Source organism: Parambassis ranga, chromosome 4, assembly GCF_900634625.1.
Source record: "Parambassis ranga chromosome 4, fParRan2.1, whole genome shotgun sequence".
Lineage (NCBI taxonomy): Eukaryota > Metazoa > Chordata > Actinopteri > Ambassidae > Parambassis > Parambassis ranga.
The window spans coordinates 21757806-21777291 of record NC_041025.1 but is presented as its reverse complement, the minus strand read 5'-3'; the positions used below and the strand labels follow the sequence as shown (position 1 = coordinate 21777291).

Here is a 19486-nt window from a genome sequence, read left to right as displayed (position 1 = left end):
GCCTCAACATAATAAAACTGGTTACTTTTATGAGTTTTTTCTATACTTTTGCTGTAAATGTGGACATTTTTGATTCCATTTTGAAACCAGCCTCCGCTGGACAGTGTAGAACTGCACAGTGTTTTTGGAAGCTCCTACTTTAGCTTCATCCGTTCTAGCTGGGAATCGGCTGACCTTCATAATGCCCTATAATCTTCATTACAGAGCAGTTTGCATGTTCTCCCCGTGCCTTTGTGTATTTTCTGGGTACTCCATAGCGAACATGTGCATGTTACATTTATTGGAAAGGTAGGTGTGAGTGTGACTAGTGACCCTGCAATGGACTGGCTACCTGTCCACGGGGTACCCCGCCTATCGGCCATTGACAGCTGCCTGGGATATAGTCCAGCCCCCTCATGACCCTTTAGTACAGGACAAAGCAGTTTAAGAAAGAGAGGCAAAGTTCACCGCAGAACCGTGTTATAGAAACAAAAGATGTGGTCGAATGGAGTCTAAAAGTTATTACATTCCTGTTTGAATCACTGCATCATGTTAGTGCGTAAGACTGGTTTGAGCTACCTCTAAAAGTGGACTAGTTCTCCTACATAACTGTCTCTTGATCAGATTTTGTGATTTATTTTCACCTCCTGTTTTAATAAATAGTCTGTTAATGTGATAAGCTGGTGTCGGTGAAGCACAGAGCTAAATATTACTGGTATTTTCATCGTTCATGGGACAGTGTGAGCTCCTGGAGGAGATGGGAGAAGCCCCATTCTGATCATGTTGGCTGTTCAGGAACATTTTGATCACTTTCATCCATGCTATCCCAGTCCAAACAGATCAGGTGATATCATTTAAAGAGATCAGAATATATATTTTTTAAATGAATCCACTGCAGTGCTCAGACAGATGCCTCATACCTACAAAGACCATCTGATATGACCGAGGCTTCAAGGCTTATAAAGCTCGTCGAGGTGAGGTCGTTTCATTAGCTTGATTGTAAACAAGCCTGGAGAGCTCTTAAAAACATAACTCTGAAAAGTACATGCCTTTCTGTTGAACACTCATTACACAATGCGTTCCTCTGTTTGTTTTAATTGAAAACTTTCACAAAGCGGCCCTAAAGCTTGAAGCTCTGCAGATTTCTGTCAGGCTTCAGTAGGATCATTAGTCTCGTTTTTCCATCAGCTAATAAAAGTTCATGTTGACATGCTGGTTTTTTTTCTGACACCTCTGGGGGTGTCTCCATGTGTGAGTGTGCTTACGTATGCGGGACCTCTCTGCACCGTGTCCTTACCTAATGTTGGTTTATTACGACAACAGGCTGCCAGTAATAACTGACAGTACAGGCCAGTGGTGGGCCTGTGTTTATAGATGTGTTTTTATAACCCCTGCTAACCTCTTTTTGGACGTTAACCCCGGTGGATGGGCACTCTTTGATGTCCGGCCTGACATCAAAGAGTGCCCATCCATCGAGAAGATCCTGACCCCTGACCTCATCACTCATCATCAGAGTGCAATATACAGTGGCGGGGGTGTCCGTATATTTTTGATAAGTGTCACAATCGCTCATTGGACAGTTGGCCTTGAACTAAGCATGCATGCAGTAGTGTTGTTCTTCTATCTTTGTTGGCTGAAACACCGGTGGTCTGGTCCAATCGGTGTCCTGTGAGTTAGTGCTGGCCCTTATAGGCCATGCTTTCGGTGGGACAGCAGCTGTGATGACAGCAGAAAGCGATTGCTGCTCCTTTTACTCACTTTTTTTCACGGTATTTGGAAAGAGACCTGTTTTTATTTAATGTACAAAACATGTCAACAACTTTCTTTTCTGGCACACTTTCATTACATAACATTTGCTAGTCGAAGTTAGCTTCAGCAGATGGGTGACCGTCCTGGGCTCAGCTCAACATTCAATATTTACATCTTCTTACAAGCATGAGTCTGTCATCGTGGTTTGGATGGACGCTGCCTTCTGCACAGTGATTATTCTACAAGGTGTAGTTCTGTTAAGGAATAGTTTCTATATGAAATGGCTTATAACAAACTTAACTATTGAGAGTTTCAGTGTTATTTCTTTAGCACAATATTGTAGATAAGGCATAAATCTCACACTAAAACATTGTAGAGGAACTGTCCCTTTAAATCCAAGCTCAGCAGCTGGTTTCGTTAGCTCAGCACCAAAGATGTAATCTAGTATCATAGCTTTGATTTGTACTGAACAGTTCTCACCAGATCCCACTTATACAATAAGTGGTAGCTCTTGAGCCCCCTCCCTTTCCTCTGTGTATGTGCTGATGTAACATGTCAGTAAATGGTGAACCTCTGTTCCTTGCACATCTGTTCCTTCTTTTGTCGTGGCTTCGCCTGTGTTGAATTACCACCCATTTCATTTTAGCAGTTCTCTTAATTTTCTCTCAATAAAGTCGCTCGACCACACGAAAGCTGCACTTTTCTTTCTGTGTGTTGTTAAAAGTCAATCGAGGCTGTTTTTAGTCTGGCCTTGAACATAATGCATCTAATTTAGTCCAATTGTGCTCTGAAATATCTGACGCTGGTTTACACTTCATTAGCCTTGATTTGGTGGGTGGGGCTCCGGCGTGCAGCTTCAGGGACAGAGCTCAGCTGTGTGGTGGCCTCAGACAGACACCGAGGCAGGTGGTGCTGAAGTGTTTCTAAAAGCCCGGTGTCAGCCATTTTCACAACACAGAGGTTATTGTGTGAAAAATGAAGATTCATTCATCCAGCACAATGGGAAACATTTCAAAACCAGCTGGAACTCTATAACGGCACATTTCACATATTGATATTTTTGGCTTTTGTTTTGTTTGCATTCTGAATATTAAATCATCTTTTGGGACAGAGTCAGGCCAAACACTTCAGAGTCTGATTGAGCTCCTGTCACTAGCACACAAACAGGCCAGCAGTGTTGTCACCACCATCACCACAGAGACTGATGGTCGGTGCGTTGTATGCAGGAGGTGATTCACTCCTTCCCCTTTGTCTGCTTTGTGTCAGTCTGACAGTCTGAACTAACAGAGCCTGCTTGTTTTTCTTACTCTTTCATTATCAGCCTCCAGATACTCTGATAGATCAGGACTCCTCTACACTAGTGTTGAACTCATATTCCCCTGCCGACACGTATGTGTTTTGCAGTGGGAGAGTCACACACAGGCTGCTGTGCACATGTTTGAGGCTCCGTGTGTTGTTTCATGGATATTTGGTCTCTTGTTTGGGGGAGCAAACTGTGACCTCACAGGTGACCACCTGTTAGCCGGGAGTGGACCTGTGTGGCACAGGGGAGGAGTTAAAGATTGCTGTTTTTTTTTTCCTAAGGTTGACATTCTCCAAGTGTTAGGAGCAGGTGCCCTGTCCTCACCAGACAGCTGACAGCAGTGGTTATGTACTAACAACAGGTCGTGTCCAAGAGTTTAAAACAAAGCAACTGGACTCCTTTTCTGAAGATGGTTCTGCAGTCTCCCGACGGGCTTTCTCAGGTCTGTCACTCAGGGGAATGACAGCGGTCTTTGGAACAATCAGTCCAGTTGTCTTGATTTAAACTCTTGGACATGATCTGGATGAATGAGAGCATCCACAGACGTAAACAACATGGAACCACAGAAAATCAGTCCACTGGATGAAATTCTAGAATGAGGTAAATCCACACTGCCCATCTCTGTGCAGACTTTGTCCCCCACAATAATTTGTTCCCATAAGACGATCAACCTCTTGCATTCTTTCAAAGTTCTGCAGGAGGAGTCTTTGCCTGTCCTGAGCTGTCATATGACTAGCACCTTAGTCCAAAAGTGATCGATGATTAACTGCAGTTGCATCATCGGACCTGTCATGTCTGATCCACCTCTTGGCTGTAGTGGTTGTAGTGGTTGTTGTGTCTGATCATGTCTTCGGGTGATGTGCAGCCAGTGAATCTCAATGTGAAGTTAGTCGAAGCAATTCAAAGCCAACGAAGGCAAGATGGAAGGACGGTGGACTGGAAGTGATGAGGATGTTTTACTGATTTCTTGATACGCAGTGTGTCGAATGTCAGCGTAAGCTTTGAGGTTGACTTCTTTAACACCTGTCCATGCAACTGAGAAGAGATCCCGTGGCAGATTTAGACAGAGATTACATATGCTGCTGTGTCTGGGATGTGATTTATGATTTATCTTTCTGAGGGAAAAATGCCTTTTCATCCCTAATATGATCTGTTTGAGCCTCATCTGCCGGCCTGGGTCAGTGTTTTGTATCTGCAGACTGTTCGGTATGAGCGTGTGTACAGTACGTACATTCATAACATTTTTTTTTCTGTGTGTTTACCTAATTACCTATTTATGACAAGCCGAGGCCAGCAGGCTCATTTTGAGTCATAGTTGCCGCTCGTTAGCTGCTTCTCCACGGTGCCGTAGACACAATGACTAAGGCCTTACTTACCCTTATCCCTTCACAATAGTGGAAACCAGGCTGCAATTACCCAGCATGGGAAAGGGGGGGGGACAAAAGACTTGGAAAATTCATCACTTTTGTCACTTTATGTTCCATAGAAGCATCAGTGAAATCCAGAGGCCCACCGCTGCTCAGACGTTTTTAAATGGTTTTCTTTATGAGCCTAATCTCTGTGGTGGAAGACATTAAGTTTATCTCTCAATTATGCCTCACATTTAAAAAGCTTTACTAAAGTCAATTATGAGAATATCTACAACAATCAGTGGAGCCTGTGGTGCTTTCTTTTGGAAAATAGTCTCCTTTTAAAGATATTTCAGCTCTTAATTGAATCCTGCGAGTTTAAATATCTGCACACATCTTTGATGTAGTTTATAAATATTCAGTGTTACGCAGTGTAGAGTTATACATACAGAGCGCTGAGACAACCGTCAGCTGATAAAGTCCATTTTCTTAACCTGCTTTGTCCTGTGCTACAGGGTCACTGAAGAAGACCCTGCATGTCTTTGGTGTGTGGAAGGAAGCCAGATTACCCAGATTACCCAGAGCAAAGCCACACAGGCACAGGGAGAACATGCAAACACAGGAAGAAGATTCAAACCAGGAACCCTTCGGGGTTAACTTCAGTTAGTTTCAGTGAATCCTGCTAAATTTCAACAGAAGCTGTTCAGGAGTAGACAAACGACTGAGTGCCAAGTTTGATTCATCTGGGAGTTTCAGTCAGGTTCAATCTGCTGCTGCATGCAGCCCGGAACACTGGGACAGATGGTGTGACCACCACAGAGCGCTGATGCCAGCATGCTCAGGTGCATCTGAAGTTAAATAAGGATGCAGGAGGACATGTTGGAACCTGGAAAGAGTGTGAGGAAATTAGTTCTGCGTAAAAGGTAAATGATGGATTGTATGGTGTTTCTTTATTTAAGCTTCTTTGATGCAGATTGTTGTTTATTGCTTCACTGACTGCTTCATTAAATTCAGTAGTTAGAAGAACAAAGAAGCCACTCAGCCCTTTTTATCAGTGATAATCAACATTTCAGAGAAACCGTGTTGTTACCAAGAACCCAGAGGAGCCGTGGTGTTCAATCTTTTTAGGGGGATTAAGACATTTTTACAGCTGTTGATTATGTGATCGTATTAGTGCAGTCACGTCAAACAATAGAAAGAGCTGCAAATGCAAACATTAGCTCATCCAACATCGTCTCCAATGGGCCGAGACTCTAGACGCCCAAAAGCACTGAGAGGACTGCTGCCGCCTCTCCCATCAATGCTCAGCTTGTTAGTGCAAATAATCACTGCAGTAGCCGACGGCCCTCTGGGGACCGCCGGAACAATCCAACAGCCTGGGAGGGAACCGACGGAGAGTTTCCCTGAAGCCTGCTCATCAGTTATTCTTATGTAATTGCAGATGGGGATCAGATGGGTGTGTCTGAAGGCTTGCATCACTGTCACTCTCTCTCTCTCTCTGTGTGTGTCGTGCTGATTGCAAAGAGAAGGACCCACACCCTGTCAGGATTTGGCAAAAGATTACATTTGACATCATTCTTTTACAGTGAGAGGTTTAATGTGTACTTTGCAAAGATATGAGAGAACCCCAGCTCTTCGTTTGAAAACTGTGCAGGTGTTAGCAGGTGTGTGTGTGTGTGAGCGTAGATGGAAACGTCACCAAGCTTGCTGTTCCCTCTTTTGTCCAGCAGATGGTAGTTGGTGAAGCCGCCGGCTGCCTCTGCTTTCGTGCTGTCTTCCTGCCTCTGTGTTCCCTCTAACAGTGAGTATTAACCTGAGGTTATAGACAAGGGGGCCGTAAAAAACGTTGACATCAGTGCTCAGCAGCGTCCAGCATGCTGTAATGTCCACTCTCACTCCTGTTAGCTTCTGGTTGCACAGCATTACGTAGTGCTTGATGAAGCTTTAATGCTAATGTCTTTGTCATATAAACAAGTTCTGGGTTCAGGGAATGAGGTAGCCGGTGAGTGATTTAATTGCAGGGGCGCCTGTGTGTGTGTGAGAGAGTTGTTTTTTCTTGTGAGTCTGAGGCTTTTTTTTACAGGTCTGTTTGCTGCACTTCATTTAGTCAGGGTTTTTTTTTCAGGTTCTTTTGGAAGACAGTTAAGACACTTGTGCTTGTCTGTACATCACAAAGGAATGCAACCGATGACCGAAAGCTCACATAACATACAGACGCCATTACATAACAGAGTGAGCTGCATTCTGTTATCAAGACAAATGACAGTCTGATTGCGTGGCATGGCTTCCAGAGAGGACGGGATGGAAATTTTTCTTCAATGGGAAGCAAGAGAAGGAGGCAAAAAAACAGGGCTCCCTGAGAGTGTTTTGACTGTAAAAACCCCTGGCTGCGAAGAGGGCAGCCACACATCTTTGTGATTAGGTAAACCTCAAAAGCCTTTCATGTGAGCAATCTGTAAAACCTCAGTGGGCACATCCTGTGCGGTATTCAGCTCAATCAAAGGCTGTGTGTCCTGCTCAACCCCCTTATTAAATACCTTCGATTAAGACTTATTTCCAGCAGCTATGCAGGAATGCCGTGCAGGAGTGCCGTGTAGTGTCAGACGGACAACTCTTTATAGTCTTAGGGAGATAAAAAAAAAAGCCTTTTGTGGATACAGGAGAGCACTCGCCGAGTGTTTGTGTATATTTGGAAAAATCTTCTTAGCTAAAGTGAACATGTTGCTCTGAAATATTTTCCAACATCTGCCGCCCATCAGGATGTCTGCTCTCCGAGCCACTGCTGCATTCCTGAGCCGCTCCCTCTACCTGGATCAAAAAAAAAGAACAGCTTCCCTGTCATTGCCCCTGAGCTCTGCTCTCAGTACCCCGGTTCAGACTGTACTGGTGGTATTTGTACCAGGTGTGGACCTACAGGGAGAAAGAAAAATAACACAGCGAGGAACCTGAAGTGAGCTGAGTTCTTGTAAACAGATTCAGTCACAGTAGCGAGCTGCTCTGAGCAGAGATGTTGCCTCTGCTTCCTGTCCTGCCGCTGCTTCTCGATGCCTTTTTGCTCTGTTTACAACTGTTTAGCAGCCCCCTGCAGTTTAAGAGCCAACAGAGACCAATGCAACTAATTTCCTTTTAAAAAGCAGCTGCTAATGAATTAGGTCAATTTGCTGGTGGTATTCCTCTGTGTGAAAAAACAAGCGTACCCCGGGAATGCATTCATGCTATAGAGCCCATTGTATACAATAATAGTCATTGTCCCTGTTGCATGGTGTCTAATCCCAGCCCATTCAGAGCAGCACTTAAGATTCTTGGCATACTCCCATACTCATTGCCACTCATGGACTTAATCTTCCCCCTCCTCCCTTTCTCAGAATCAGTCAAGTGTATGGCTTAGCCAGATCAAATGAAAGCAAGCTAGCTCGCTGCAGAATGGCATTCCGAAGCACAGAAAGTCAGCCTCCAAGGTTGTGTTATATAAGAACAGACTGACCCTGCTCAGTGTCTGTCTGAGAATCAGACAGATTGTTGGGTCCACTGAATGATATAACAGGAGGACTTACTCTCTTTCACGAGTGCCTTTAAATATCCAAACCCACGCCCCCTCCCTCCTCTTCCTCCTCCTCCTCCTCCTCTTCCTCTTGTTTGCTTGGACAGACTGAGCTCAGGCGGCATCATATTTCATAAATAAATCAGTTTTATTGTAGCATATAAAATTAAATCATTTTACAATTTATTCCAGTATGACACATAATATCCAAATAAAGTAGCTACATTTTTTTAGATAAATAATATTAATAACAATAATAAAAACATTCATTCATCCTTTGACATGTTTCGCTTTGTCTTTTTCTTTTTTTTAAGGAAGGGAGTTCAATAGCTGCCACAAAACATGAACAGTAATGCCCACGTCAGGAAGGAACGGAACCGCACGCTTGTCAAACAAGTCGAGAGGTTAACATTGTCTTGTTCTTAAGATACAGGATGGTATGCTAATTGAAAGTTTCGCATGTGCATAATCCACATAGGCACACACAAGTCTACAGTCGGGGTCATGTCAAAATAGATCAAAATATACACAGTGAATTGATATCAGCAACTAACATAAATGTACAAATAGTAATTACATCTTGCTCCATGACGAAGCTACTTCAGATGCTCCATTAATACGAAGCGATTCTCATTAAGAATGCTGGTGTAGTCACAGCAAACAGTGCACTTCATTAAGTCCTCATGATGTAAGCCCACAATTCCTTGGGAATCTAGTTACAACAAGAAGCCGGTAGTTGATTGGTGGATCTATTTACACCCCTGCACTCATCTAGACCGCCATTGGCTGCCAATGATGCTGCTGAACTCGTTCTCCTGCTGAGGGGTTCGGATGTTTATCACCAATCAGTCTCTGAACTTGTGGATGTCGTTGGAGAGGTGGTAGAAGGGGTAGGAGGCTTCGTTGGCATGGGGACAGTTGTAGGTGCACTTGCAGGACTCGATCATCATGATGTTCTTGTTGAAGGTCTCGCCATCCTCACAGCGGAACTTGACACGGATGGTTCTGGTGTCATGGGGGGTGCAGCAGCGACCGTCCACGCAGGCCCCGCAGTACTTGGGCCGGTACTTCTTCAGGCTGGAGCAGCCGGCGTAGGTGAACTTCACCGGCTGGCTGGATTTCTTGGTTCTGCTGCACTTCTTTCCTTTCTGCAAGGGAACATCAACAAATGATGGTGATGAGTCTACCGGGTCAGAGCCAGCAGTGGTGTGTTTCCAGTGTCATGCATGCTTCCATAAAATCCAGGCTTACCTTCAGGCTGGAGTAAGGTGACTGGGTGCATGGCCGCACTTCACAGATCCGGGTCTCTTTGACCAGCTTGCACTCGCTGTTGTTGTTGGTGACTCTGGTGGAGATGCCGGTGCCACAGCTCTTGGAGCACTGGGACCAGGGTGTGGTTTGGACGATGCACTTCTGGCTGTCAAACATGTGGACTTCAGGCTGTGGTCTGAAGGCTATGGTTAAAAGAAGAAATACCAACATTAGCACCTCAAAAAAATGCTTTTACGTTACAAGCTCTCATGTATAAATCCTTCAGAATAAGAGTCTGCTTCCTTACCTGGCAGGGATTTGAGTCCTCCCTTGACGATTGCAATGAGCTCATTCCTGTTGGTAAGGTCTCTTTCCAGCTCATCAGTCAGGGTGTCTTTGCCAAAGATCTTCTCCAGGATGTCTGTCTCCTTGCCATCATCACACACCCACTCTTCGCAGCACTGGCCTGCTACTTTGACCAGCCTTGGGTTGGCACAGCCCAGGTTGGGCAGGGAGAGCTCCTGCGGGCACAGCGGCACGCAGCCCACCGCTCCGTCGATGCATGTGCACTGGTGTTTACAGTTGGGCTGGAAGCTCTCTCCGTTCTGGTAGATCCTGCTGTTGTACTCGCAGGGTCTGCCCTCTGACTTGGCTGCAGAAGGGGAGAAAAAAAAAACAAGAGGAAAAGGAATGTTATTCTTTCCTGCTCGGCTCAAAGACGTCTGCTGAAGACATCACATGGCTGCCAGATAAGGATCAGTTAAACTGTGAAATTCTTCAGGCTGCCTGAGGAGTCTCTTTCCCTCCACAGTGGGCTGTCTGTGCTTTGAGGTTTAGACTACTTTCCCTCTAGCTGCATTCCACAGTGTTGAAATCACATAGGTTCACATTAGTCCTGAATAAAGCCCCCCCCCCCCCCTTATTAAAAAGTACTTCAGACTAATTCAAAGGCATGCACATCTGGAGCTGGGTGATCTTTATACGTACCTCTGCAGATGCCACGAGTGGTAGCAGCAGCAAAGCTTGCCCCAAAGTTACACTCCAGCCCTTTAGTGTGGTCACAGGGCTCAGTCAGGCTGCAGTCCTCGTTCAGCTGCCTGGCGCAAACTTTGCAGCAGCCGCAGCCGTCCACGACGACGCTCACGCCGGGCGCGCATTTGGGCACCTCCATGGGACACTCACACACGGAGGGGCAAGAAGAAGAAGAAGAAGAAGCGGGGGAGGAGAGGACCTGTACGGCCAAACAACAAAACAAACATGAGTAACTTTTACAAGTCAGACACTTCCACTCACTCCCTGTTCCTTCACTCTAAAACAGAAGGAAAATAAAACTCACCAGGTTGAGGCTTCCAAGGAAGGCGAAGGCAACAGTAAGCATCAGCATCTTGGATAAATGTCTTGTGTGCGCGTTCAGGAGGAATCCTTATGAAAAGTCTTCGCTTCGGATGAGTCCTTAGGTTATTCCCTCGCTCGGCCGTTTGTCTCTCGGTTTGTGTGCTGGTGTCTCTCAGGCTCCTTTTTTTTAGAGTCGATGAAACTCTCGGTAAAGCGGTTGCAGTCTGCTGAGGTCCGGCCACCTCCGGACTTTTATACCATAGTGGGAAGCTGACGTCGTTCCTGGGCTGCCTGCTGAACTGTTCCCAAACTATGCCAGGAATGTTTCTCGGCGCATTTTCCATCCAAGACCTAAGCTCCACCCTGTCTAAACCTTTTCTCTTTTTTTTTTCTCTTTCTTTCTCAAATGGATTTTTCCCCCCTGGATCCCATCTGAACACACTTTTCCGTCTCACATTTTTCCCCTTCTTGTTTATCCTTCTTTTCATTCTCTTCCTCTGCTCGCTTCTCACATCCATCAGCTTCAGTGCTGCTTTATTGTAACTTTTATGTATCCACAGTTGGTTCATTCTTCATGATTCTCACAGATCAAATGTGATCAAAGTGTGTTAAACTTTGCGTCTTGTGCCCACTGATGAACCCCTTCTGATGACATGTTGCTGTGGAATAACTGGAGGTGGTTTTTTCTCTGTGAGTCTGAGCAGAAATACCTTTAACAGCGTCTATTTCTGGCTCTGCTGTGCCTTTATTCAGAGCAGCTAAGTATTTCCAGATGCGCACCAGAGCTCAGACGTAACAATATTGCCATATTTGGTATGGCAGTAGCCTACATTATTAACATATTTCTCTCCCTTTGGCCAGCATTCCTGACAGCTTAAAGGCTTGTTAAATATGTTCTTCGTGCAGGGGGAAATTCCTTCGCATTCATTCCTTGAGGCAGTTTTGAGACTTTTTTTTCCTCTATCTATCCATCACGTTAGGTGGAGAGGAAAGTGTCCCGTTGGTAGGTGAAGTGATCTAATTTTCCACGAGATGTTGTTGGTAGGGGGAGGCATTTACTTTCCTGCTTTTTTTTTTTTGGAACAACAATAAGTCCCTTCCACATTTTATACACACTGTCAGCAGAGGGAAGCGCAATGCGTAAAGACGCACAATAAACGCTTATTTCCAGTGAAGACTCCACAGAGGACATCTTGATTGAGTGTTTATTTGTGTTTGTAAGGATCGATCAGTGCGTCTCTCTCCTCTGTAGACGTGTGTGAGTGTGTGAGTGTGTGTGTAGACTTAACATGACGATGCAGTGAGACAGCAGCTCAGAGAAGAACACGGCTAAAGAGCCTCTCCGGTGAGTTATAGACTCTTATTTTGTTTTCCAGTCTAATCTATGAGCTCTGTTAGATTATTATGAATCAGATTGTACTTGAATCATCATCATCATCATCATCACTTTATATTAATATAAATCGATCGGTCTGGAAAAGTGACACCTGATTGTTTTGTTTTTTTGTTTTTGCTGGACTGCCTGCCTCTGATCATTTATTGTCATACTTCCATTTTAAGACACTAGATGGTGATGTGTGAAGATCAACATGGTGTGTGAAGTGTGTTGTTATTTTTAAGTACTGAAGTCACTCCATCTTCTTCAGATGGAGCGGGTCACATTCACAAGCTGCCGATCAGCCTCTTACTCATGCCTCTGCTGCTGGACTGTGCTGGTGAGTCAGTGTCTGCAGCCTATTTGGATAGGGGGGGGCGTGCCCATGTGAGCACATGTGTCCTTTGTGTACTGCCAAGCTGTAATATGCCCCTGTGTCAGTCAGTTTGACAATGCACCTGCCAGAGTGGAGATTATTAAAGGGTCGTTTCTTAGATTTTAAATGTTTAAGTGATTGTTTACAAATGAATCATGGGATGGCATGTACGCCTATGTATTGTGATTTATTTGTATATTTGCAATCCAACAATAGATTATATAGTTCAAAGTAAATGTGCAGGCTACAACAGTATAACAGAGCTATGCAGGGCAAATATGGGTAACCAGCTATAGCTGTATCTTAGCCATACGGCATTGAGCTGCTTCCACAGTGCTCATTTCAATTTCAGTGTTGTAATACAAATCCTCAGGTGTATGGTATATATAACAGTGACAACCCAACAGCATAAAGCACCAGTAAACAGCTGTGGAACTGATGCATAGAATGTGGATGGCTGCAGTTCACTTAATGGCCACAGGTGTCGCTACAAACTAGGCATCCTGTGCCATTGTTGACATTTATACACCTGTCTGCCTTGTTTTTGTGCTTCTTGGTCGCATCTTCCACAGTTTCCACAGAGGTGAAGCTGCATCAGCATAATAAAAGCTAGCTAACATGCTGGGAACATTTTATTTGAAATGTACATGGAGGAGGTGAGGTTTATGACCTTTCCTGCAGCCAGATGTCTTAGCCTTACTGTGGAGGAGTTTACTTTATTCATTTTTTACTGGAAGGTAAATGTAATATTTCATCATCTTGTATTGCCTTCAAATACAACCTGATCCACTCGGCCCAGCAGCTGGAAAAGTGAAGAAGGAAACGCCATGCTGTGACCAGGTCTGTGACTGGACCAGGTGCAGTAGTTCTGGTCCTCCTCAGTACAAGACTCGAGCTGCGTCCCCAGGTTGCGGGCTACATCGGTGTGTGTGCTTCTTGGGCAAGTGAAGCCTTTTGCACCAGAATGAGAAGGTCTAGTCTGGGGAGAACATCCTGTTTATTGTGATGCTCATGTTGCCTAGCAACATGCAGTTGTTCAAAGCTTCACTGTTCTGCCACGTAAGTTTGTCGACTCCAGCTGTCAGCAGCACATATGGGGATCATGGGATATGTTGGGCCTTGAAGGACACCTCTGCTTATTAAAAGGACACATTGCAGCTCCTTAACATGAACTCTCCATTTTCTGCTTGATTCTCCTCCACTGCATTGTCTTACAACCTCTCAGCCGTGTCTGTTAGTGTGTGTAGTTGTGTAGTGCATCCGCTCGAGTGTTACGGCATTAGGCAACAGTGATTTCAATGTACGTCAATGGAGAATAACATGCAGTAATATTCATTCCATAATTACCCATTGAGTTAAGGAAACATTCCAAAAGCTGGATGTGCGCCTCTGCCTTGTTATTGCGCTGGCATCATAGTTTCCACTCAGTCTATCTGAGAACCCCCCCCCCCCCCCCCCATCACAGGACCACTAATTGAGTTATTCTTCCTGCTCTGGATCATCAGCATCACGGCCTCCAGCTGGGACGTTTCAGTGATTTCTCTGTTGACTACAGTTTGAGAAAAGTCAGTGTCAGATCCCACCATGAGCTCAAGAGGCAGCAGCCCTCAGGAAGTGTGTGACCAGCAGCCCTCCGCTGTGTGACAGATGGAACAGAACAGGCATGTTTAAACAACAGATTCCATTGTAGCATATTCAAGACAAATGTCATAAGCAGTGTGCGAGCAGCACTTCCTCTCTCTCTCTCTCTCTGTTGGCTCATGGAGTCAGCAGGAAGGTGGATGAGTTACAGCTCGTTTTGTGTGTGAACGGCTGAAGCCTGCAGTTAAAACACTTCAGGAGAATTACTAAGCTGGAAATTATTTTGTAGGAAGATCCTCACATGAAATTCACTGGATGTGTTTGTGGAATGTTCGTCAGTAGGTGTTGTCACCCAAGTTAAGTATAAGAATGTTGTTACGTATGACGTGGGTTGTATAGCTGCTACCAGCAGGCGGGAATGGTTCTCCTTTTGTTATCTTTAGATGAACCGTGATCCTTACCCTAACCTCTTACCTCTTTATTAATAATTACCTTAGCAAGTAGTTTTTAATCCTTTCACCAAACTGTGAGCAAAAACTGAACATTGAGTTAAAAAGAACAAACAGTTCCTGGGCTGATGTGAACCCCAGACCTCTGATTAAAAGTCCACCATGCTGCTTGTGACACCATCAACCACATCCCACCTCCTAATAGGGACTTTGCTGCCGGTATCAGTCCCCTGATCACATGACGTTGGCCCACATGTTCCATTCTGGCCGTCCAACAGGAGCTGTGTTGTATTTGGCATTTCAAAAATGCCACATTTGGTTGATAATACACCCTATAACACCCTGTATTATTAACCAAATGTGGCATTTTTCATGAGCATATGTTGGATATAACCCATAACCCCTCTGCTGATGACTGACCAGGGAGAAACTGAGGGAGGTTTAACATGCAACAGGATGAAGCATGTTAGCAGAGAATGCAGCACATAGTGTGTATGATGGACTAAAGTAGAAAGAGCCAACAGTAAGACTATTAGGTGAGCAGAGTAGAGGATATATCAGCAGCAGAGAACACCGTGTGAGGACCAAAGGGGGGTTGGTTCACTTTATTTCTGCAGAATTTGTCGGTGCCTTTTTGAGATGGACCGTGAACCTGACTAGAGAGCAGGACAAGCTGCTGAAATGTTCATGTGAAATGTTGAAATATGAACCAGCGAAGACAGAGAACAGGGTGAAATACAGTCCGTGTCTTTCCATGAAAATCAGAGGAATCTACTGGCAACTGATGACAAAGGAGGACCACATGGAAACATGACTTTTCCTGCTAAAGTAATTCATTAATATACTTTGGCCACAGATCTGTGAGGCACGCTTACATTCCAGGAGTTATTGTTAGATGAAGGGATTAAATTTACTTTCATATGTGGATTGTGCTCAGCTTGTCTGGTCTGGGTTCAGACTTTTTCTGCGTGAAGAAGTGCGTGAAGGTTGGAAACATGAAGCGCTGGATGAAAGATAGCGAAGATAAATGGTCACAAATGCGGCTGCTTTGATTTGAAAGTTATTCCTAAGCAGCAGGAAATCCTCTGGACCGTGTTGCTGCTGCTGCTGCTGAAAATAGAACAGTGGTTGATTTTCATCTGTAATAATATTTTGGATTTGATGGCATTTGTTCCTGTGGTAATTGGGCGTATGAATGTGCCCAGCTTAAATCTGCGCACCTGTGTAATCATGCATGTCTGTGTCACTTCTCACGATGAGCCCTCAGACAAATGGAGAGGTGGTGGTGCAGCAGCAGCAGCTGGAGCACCGTGTCTGCTTTCAATGATTTGATTTTATAGCTTGCACAATGTACCAGCCAGGTGTGCCTAAAGTATGAGGGTTTTCCTCCTTCGTCTAAAGTAACCTACATTCCTCCACATGGAGAGAGAGAGAGAAGAAAAGAAGGTCTTTTCTTGGGCCAGGTCCATCTGTGATGAAGAATGATGGGGAAAAAAAGAAGAAGAAGAAGAAGCCTGGGTGGGGGCAGGTGTTAGTGTTGGGAGGAGGAGGAGGAGGAGGAGGGTGGTGGTGGTTGGTGATCCTGGCTGGAGTGGAAAAAGGAATGTGGGGCTCCTGGAATGTACTGGAATGTTTCGAGCAGTCGGGGATAATTGAGTGAATCTGGAACAAGAAAAGACAAACCGAGGTCCCGCGGTGGAAGAATGTGCTTCTGGGACGTCTGAAGAAACATTCCATCCATTCAGACAGCTTCACCGGGCCCAGAACCTTCCATAGATGGCACCATAGGGAATATAACCTCCCCACCCATCCACACACACACACACACATATATACCCAACACTGCTCCTCCTTTCACATAAGCACTGAAGTTTGTTATTCTTGAGGTCAGCCAGGAGCGAAAGTGGAGACACATGTCTTCAGAATATCAAGGTCAAGAATGGAGATGTGCTTGAACATATCATCACTGTATGGGAGTCAGTATACAGTTCCTACTTCTTACCACCACATGTTTCATTCATTGGGAAACACAGGCTCCATGTTTGAATGGAGGTGGCTCCTTCTTTTTGTAGCAGCCTCTTAATACTGCTCAGGTTATATCAGTTAAGTGTCTTTATGAATCCCAAAATGTCACATTTGCTCCCAAAACATGAGCATAAACCCTCTGTTTACTTACTTCATGTGTAAATAGAGGGACTGGCGGACACGACTGGTTAAATGCTGCTTTTTTTTGGTCAGCATTTATTTAAAAACAGTCATGATAATGAGCCTTCTGTTCCTTAAAACCAATGGAGGGATGATGAGCTACACAAACGTTAAAGATGCTTGAACATTGCATCGTGTCACCTGAATGTTGACCGGAGAGCGGCCATGTTTGCAGCGTCAGTGGCTTCCTGGTAAACAGACCCACAACCAGGCCAAACAATGGACTCAATCAGAGCCAATATGAGTTAAATGTGAAGCTTCTTTTTTCTTATTTATTAGCAGAACGTGTCAAATAATCAATCATCAGTCCACAGTGTGTTACAATTAAATCATCATGAGTCTGGGATTTGACAACTGATAAAGGGTTTAACCCTTGTTTAATGTTTAGTCACATTGTTGATCAATTGATTTGTGAAACAATGGGTCCCATCAATATATTTCTATGGCTTAAGATGATCAGAAAATGTGGAAGAAGGTGAATTTCTGCATTTTTTTTTTAATGATTTGATTTGTATCTGCTGTTTTTAAAGCGTGTGTGTGACTTTGAGCTGCACGCTCTGCTGCTGCTGATCAGCTGTGGAATTGATCATCCTCAGCCTGAGTGTGTGTCCGCCTGTCACTTGTTGGGCTGAACGCCTCGCCTGAGGGCTGACAGACTCGCTGGCTACACGTGATGGTCGGTGCGCGTCACCGAAGCACTGTCGCTCGCCTGGAGACCGGAGCAGGGCTGACTGACACTGTGTATGTGCAGCAGGCTATTGTTAAAATAAAGAATTAAAGAAAAACTAAGAGGGCAGCATCGGGGCAGCTGGCGGTGGTTTCTGCTCATTCATTCGCTGTTGGGCTGTTTTTCAGTCTTCTTCTTCTTCTTTTTGTTTCCAACAGATTGGAGCGTGCCAAGTGAAGGGAAACGCTAAACATGGCTGGTTTGATGGCAGGTTTTGGTCATTACACCCACGCCGTCGTCCGGGGAATCCCCGCGTCCCTGGCCAAAGAGGCGCTTCGGAGCAGCCAGGCGGAGGTGGACCTGGCCCAGGCGCTGAGGGAACACGAGGCGTACGTCGAGGTCCTGAGGACGAGGCTTGGGCTGGAAGTGGTCGAGCTCCCCGCGGACGAGTCGCTGCCGGACTGCGTGTTCGTGGAGGACGCGGCGGTGGTGTGCGGTGACACGGCACTCATCACCAGACCCGGGGCAGAGAGCAGGAGGAGAGAGGTAAGCAGAAAAGTGTCAGCATGGTTCAAATATAATGAATATTAAAAAAAAAAAAAAAGTTTGATGGAAAGGCAGGAGTCCTCCCTCCCTCTGCGTGTGTCTACTGTGCGCGCTTGGCATGCGTGAAGCTGCAGGGATGGTGTGAAGCATGATGTTCTGCTAAATATCATTTTTAAACAAAGTGTGTTTGAAGTAAGAGGCGTGACTTTCCCCCTGAAGGATGAGTCAATTCATAAAGAACTGAACTGCTCTCTGCAGCTGTGGATGGTTGATTAAATTCTGCACAAAGACAAACTTGAGCTTCAGCCTGCAGGAGGCCACCAGCTGTGCCAGGTTCATATCCACTGTCAGTGCTCCAGCCTTTACTATACAATATGCTACTTGAGGCAAGAGGCAACGCCCATCTGAGAGACGATGCTTATTATTACACAGTGTGCTGCAGCATGGGGAGCTGAGGTTTATGTGAAGTCATATTAACTCATGTTTTTTTGGCCGTCTTAGACCTGAAGAGAGCTTTAAAGGCTTTACAACTCTGCAGAAATGAATGAATGAAGATGTCTTTTATGCAAATGAGTGTGTGTGTGAGTGCACTTGTTACCTCGTGTTGGTAGCTGCTGTGTGTTCGAATGACAATGAGTGAAATGGTAGGACGGCTTCTGTGAAAGCCCCTGTCGTTCCACATCACGCTCACTTTACTCGGCTTCACTGGTGCTAATGGTCCCCAGCCTCACTGGCAGCAGCAGGGGGGGGGGGGGGGGTATTGATTGAAAGTGCTCAGCGCTGCTACCTCCAGCCACCACCACCACCACCACATCACGTTGGTGACGAACACAACGGTGCAAGTTGCACAAGCGCTTTGGCAGAAATCCCCTTCATCACGTCCAGATTGTGACATCTCACAGAGATAGCAGCTTGGTCTCCTGCCTGTATGTTGCTCGTGTTAGGTGTCAGCTGTGATGAATGAAAAACTGGCTGAGGGGCAGAAGCATAAATAATATGTTTGCACAAACAGGCCTGTAAAAAAAAAAAACTGCAGATGGACTCCAGTCTCATGCAGAAATATAAATGACTGAGCTGAACTGGATACTTTTATTCATAATGAAGTGTAATTTTCGGTGCAAATGACATTTCATTATCCTTTTGTGAGTTAAAGCGCCGTGGGCTGCTCCGTGCACTGTGAAGAATTAGAAAATGACTTTTAAAGTGAGCACACGGGCCTTTGCGTCTGAGTTATAAGACAGATCCTGATGATACTTTTGCTGTTAATAATGGTTGCAGACAGACAGACAGAGAACCCTTTTTCCACCGTTTAATGACTTCCTTTGTGTGTGAAGCTGAAGGGAAAAAGACTGTGACCACACCGTGTGTCTTTCTGAGTGGAGTAGAATGTATCACAACCTTATTTTCTGTGCAGTACAGCTCAGTATGGGTTCACCCTTTGGTAGAAATCAACAGAAAACACCCGAAGCAGCTTCATCACTGTGACTGGACTAAGTGTGCTAGCGTGTAGCCTCAATTTCTGCATGTTTTGTCAGGTGATTCTTCATCCATTGCACTTCGGACTGCATATCTGCTTGTGCCTTTCAATGCCCCTGCTGCTCTGTGTTAAAGGCACAGAGAGTCAGAGGTTTTTGTTTTTGTGCCTCGGGGGCAGCAGTAAGGGTGCAAAATCAGGAAATCATTAACGCAAAGCACACGTCTGCTTGTGCATGTCCTTTTTAAAAGCTTGTGTGCAGCATTTAAAGCACGATCTCTGTGCAGAAGCAGTTACAGTGTGACG

General features: G+C 45.1%; 2 protein-coding genes across 4 annotated transcripts in view; one reads left to right on the top strand and one right to left on the bottom strand.

Annotated features, from left to right (window-relative positions):
* Window positions 1-8048: 8048 nt before the first annotated feature.
* On the bottom strand, window positions 8049-10789 carry ccn1 (cellular communication network factor 1). The gene is made up of 5 exons (XM_028404566.1): window positions 10509-10789; window positions 10160-10403; window positions 9480-9824; window positions 9173-9375; window positions 8049-9069 (listed from the first exon to the last, which is right to left on the bottom strand). The coding sequence occupies exons 1-5, from the start codon at window positions 10554-10556 to the stop codon at window positions 8767-8769; spliced, it is 1143 nt and encodes a 380-aa protein (XP_028260367.1). The 5' UTR covers window positions 10557-10789; the 3' UTR covers window positions 8049-8766.
* Window positions 10790-11618: 829 nt separating this feature from the next.
* Window positions 11619-19486, top strand: part of ddah1 (dimethylarginine dimethylaminohydrolase 1) — a 71598-nt gene continuing 63730 nt past the window's right edge. Inside the window, exons 1-3 of one of the 3 annotated variants that reach the window (XM_028403152.1) lie at window positions 11619-11852; window positions 12154-12222; window positions 17379-17706. In XM_028403152.1, coding sequence (XP_028258953.1) covers window positions 17413-17706 — 294 coding nt within the window. In that variant the 5' untranslated portion in view covers window positions 11619-11852; window positions 12154-12222; window positions 17379-17412. Of the gene's footprint in view, window positions 11853-12153; window positions 12223-17102; window positions 17235-17378; window positions 17707-19486 lie in introns of those variants that run through there. The other 2 variants (XM_028403153.1, XM_028403151.1) reach the window with 2 other exon arrangements.

Bases quoted from the DNA above. Each gene is read 5' to 3' on its own strand.
- ccn1 (XM_028404566.1), bottom strand. From the start codon at position 10,556: ATGCTGATGCTTACTGTTGCCTTCGCCTTCCTTGGAAGCCTCAACCTG. The intron at 10,404-10,508 runs GTGAGTTTTATT...TTGGCCGTACAG, and splicing joins TCCTTGGAAGCCTCAACCTG to GTCCTCTCCTCCCCCGCTTC. The intron at 9,825-10,159 runs GTACGTATAAAG...CCCCTTCTGCAG, and splicing joins CACTCGTGGCATCTGCAGAG to CCAAGTCAGAGGGCAGACCC.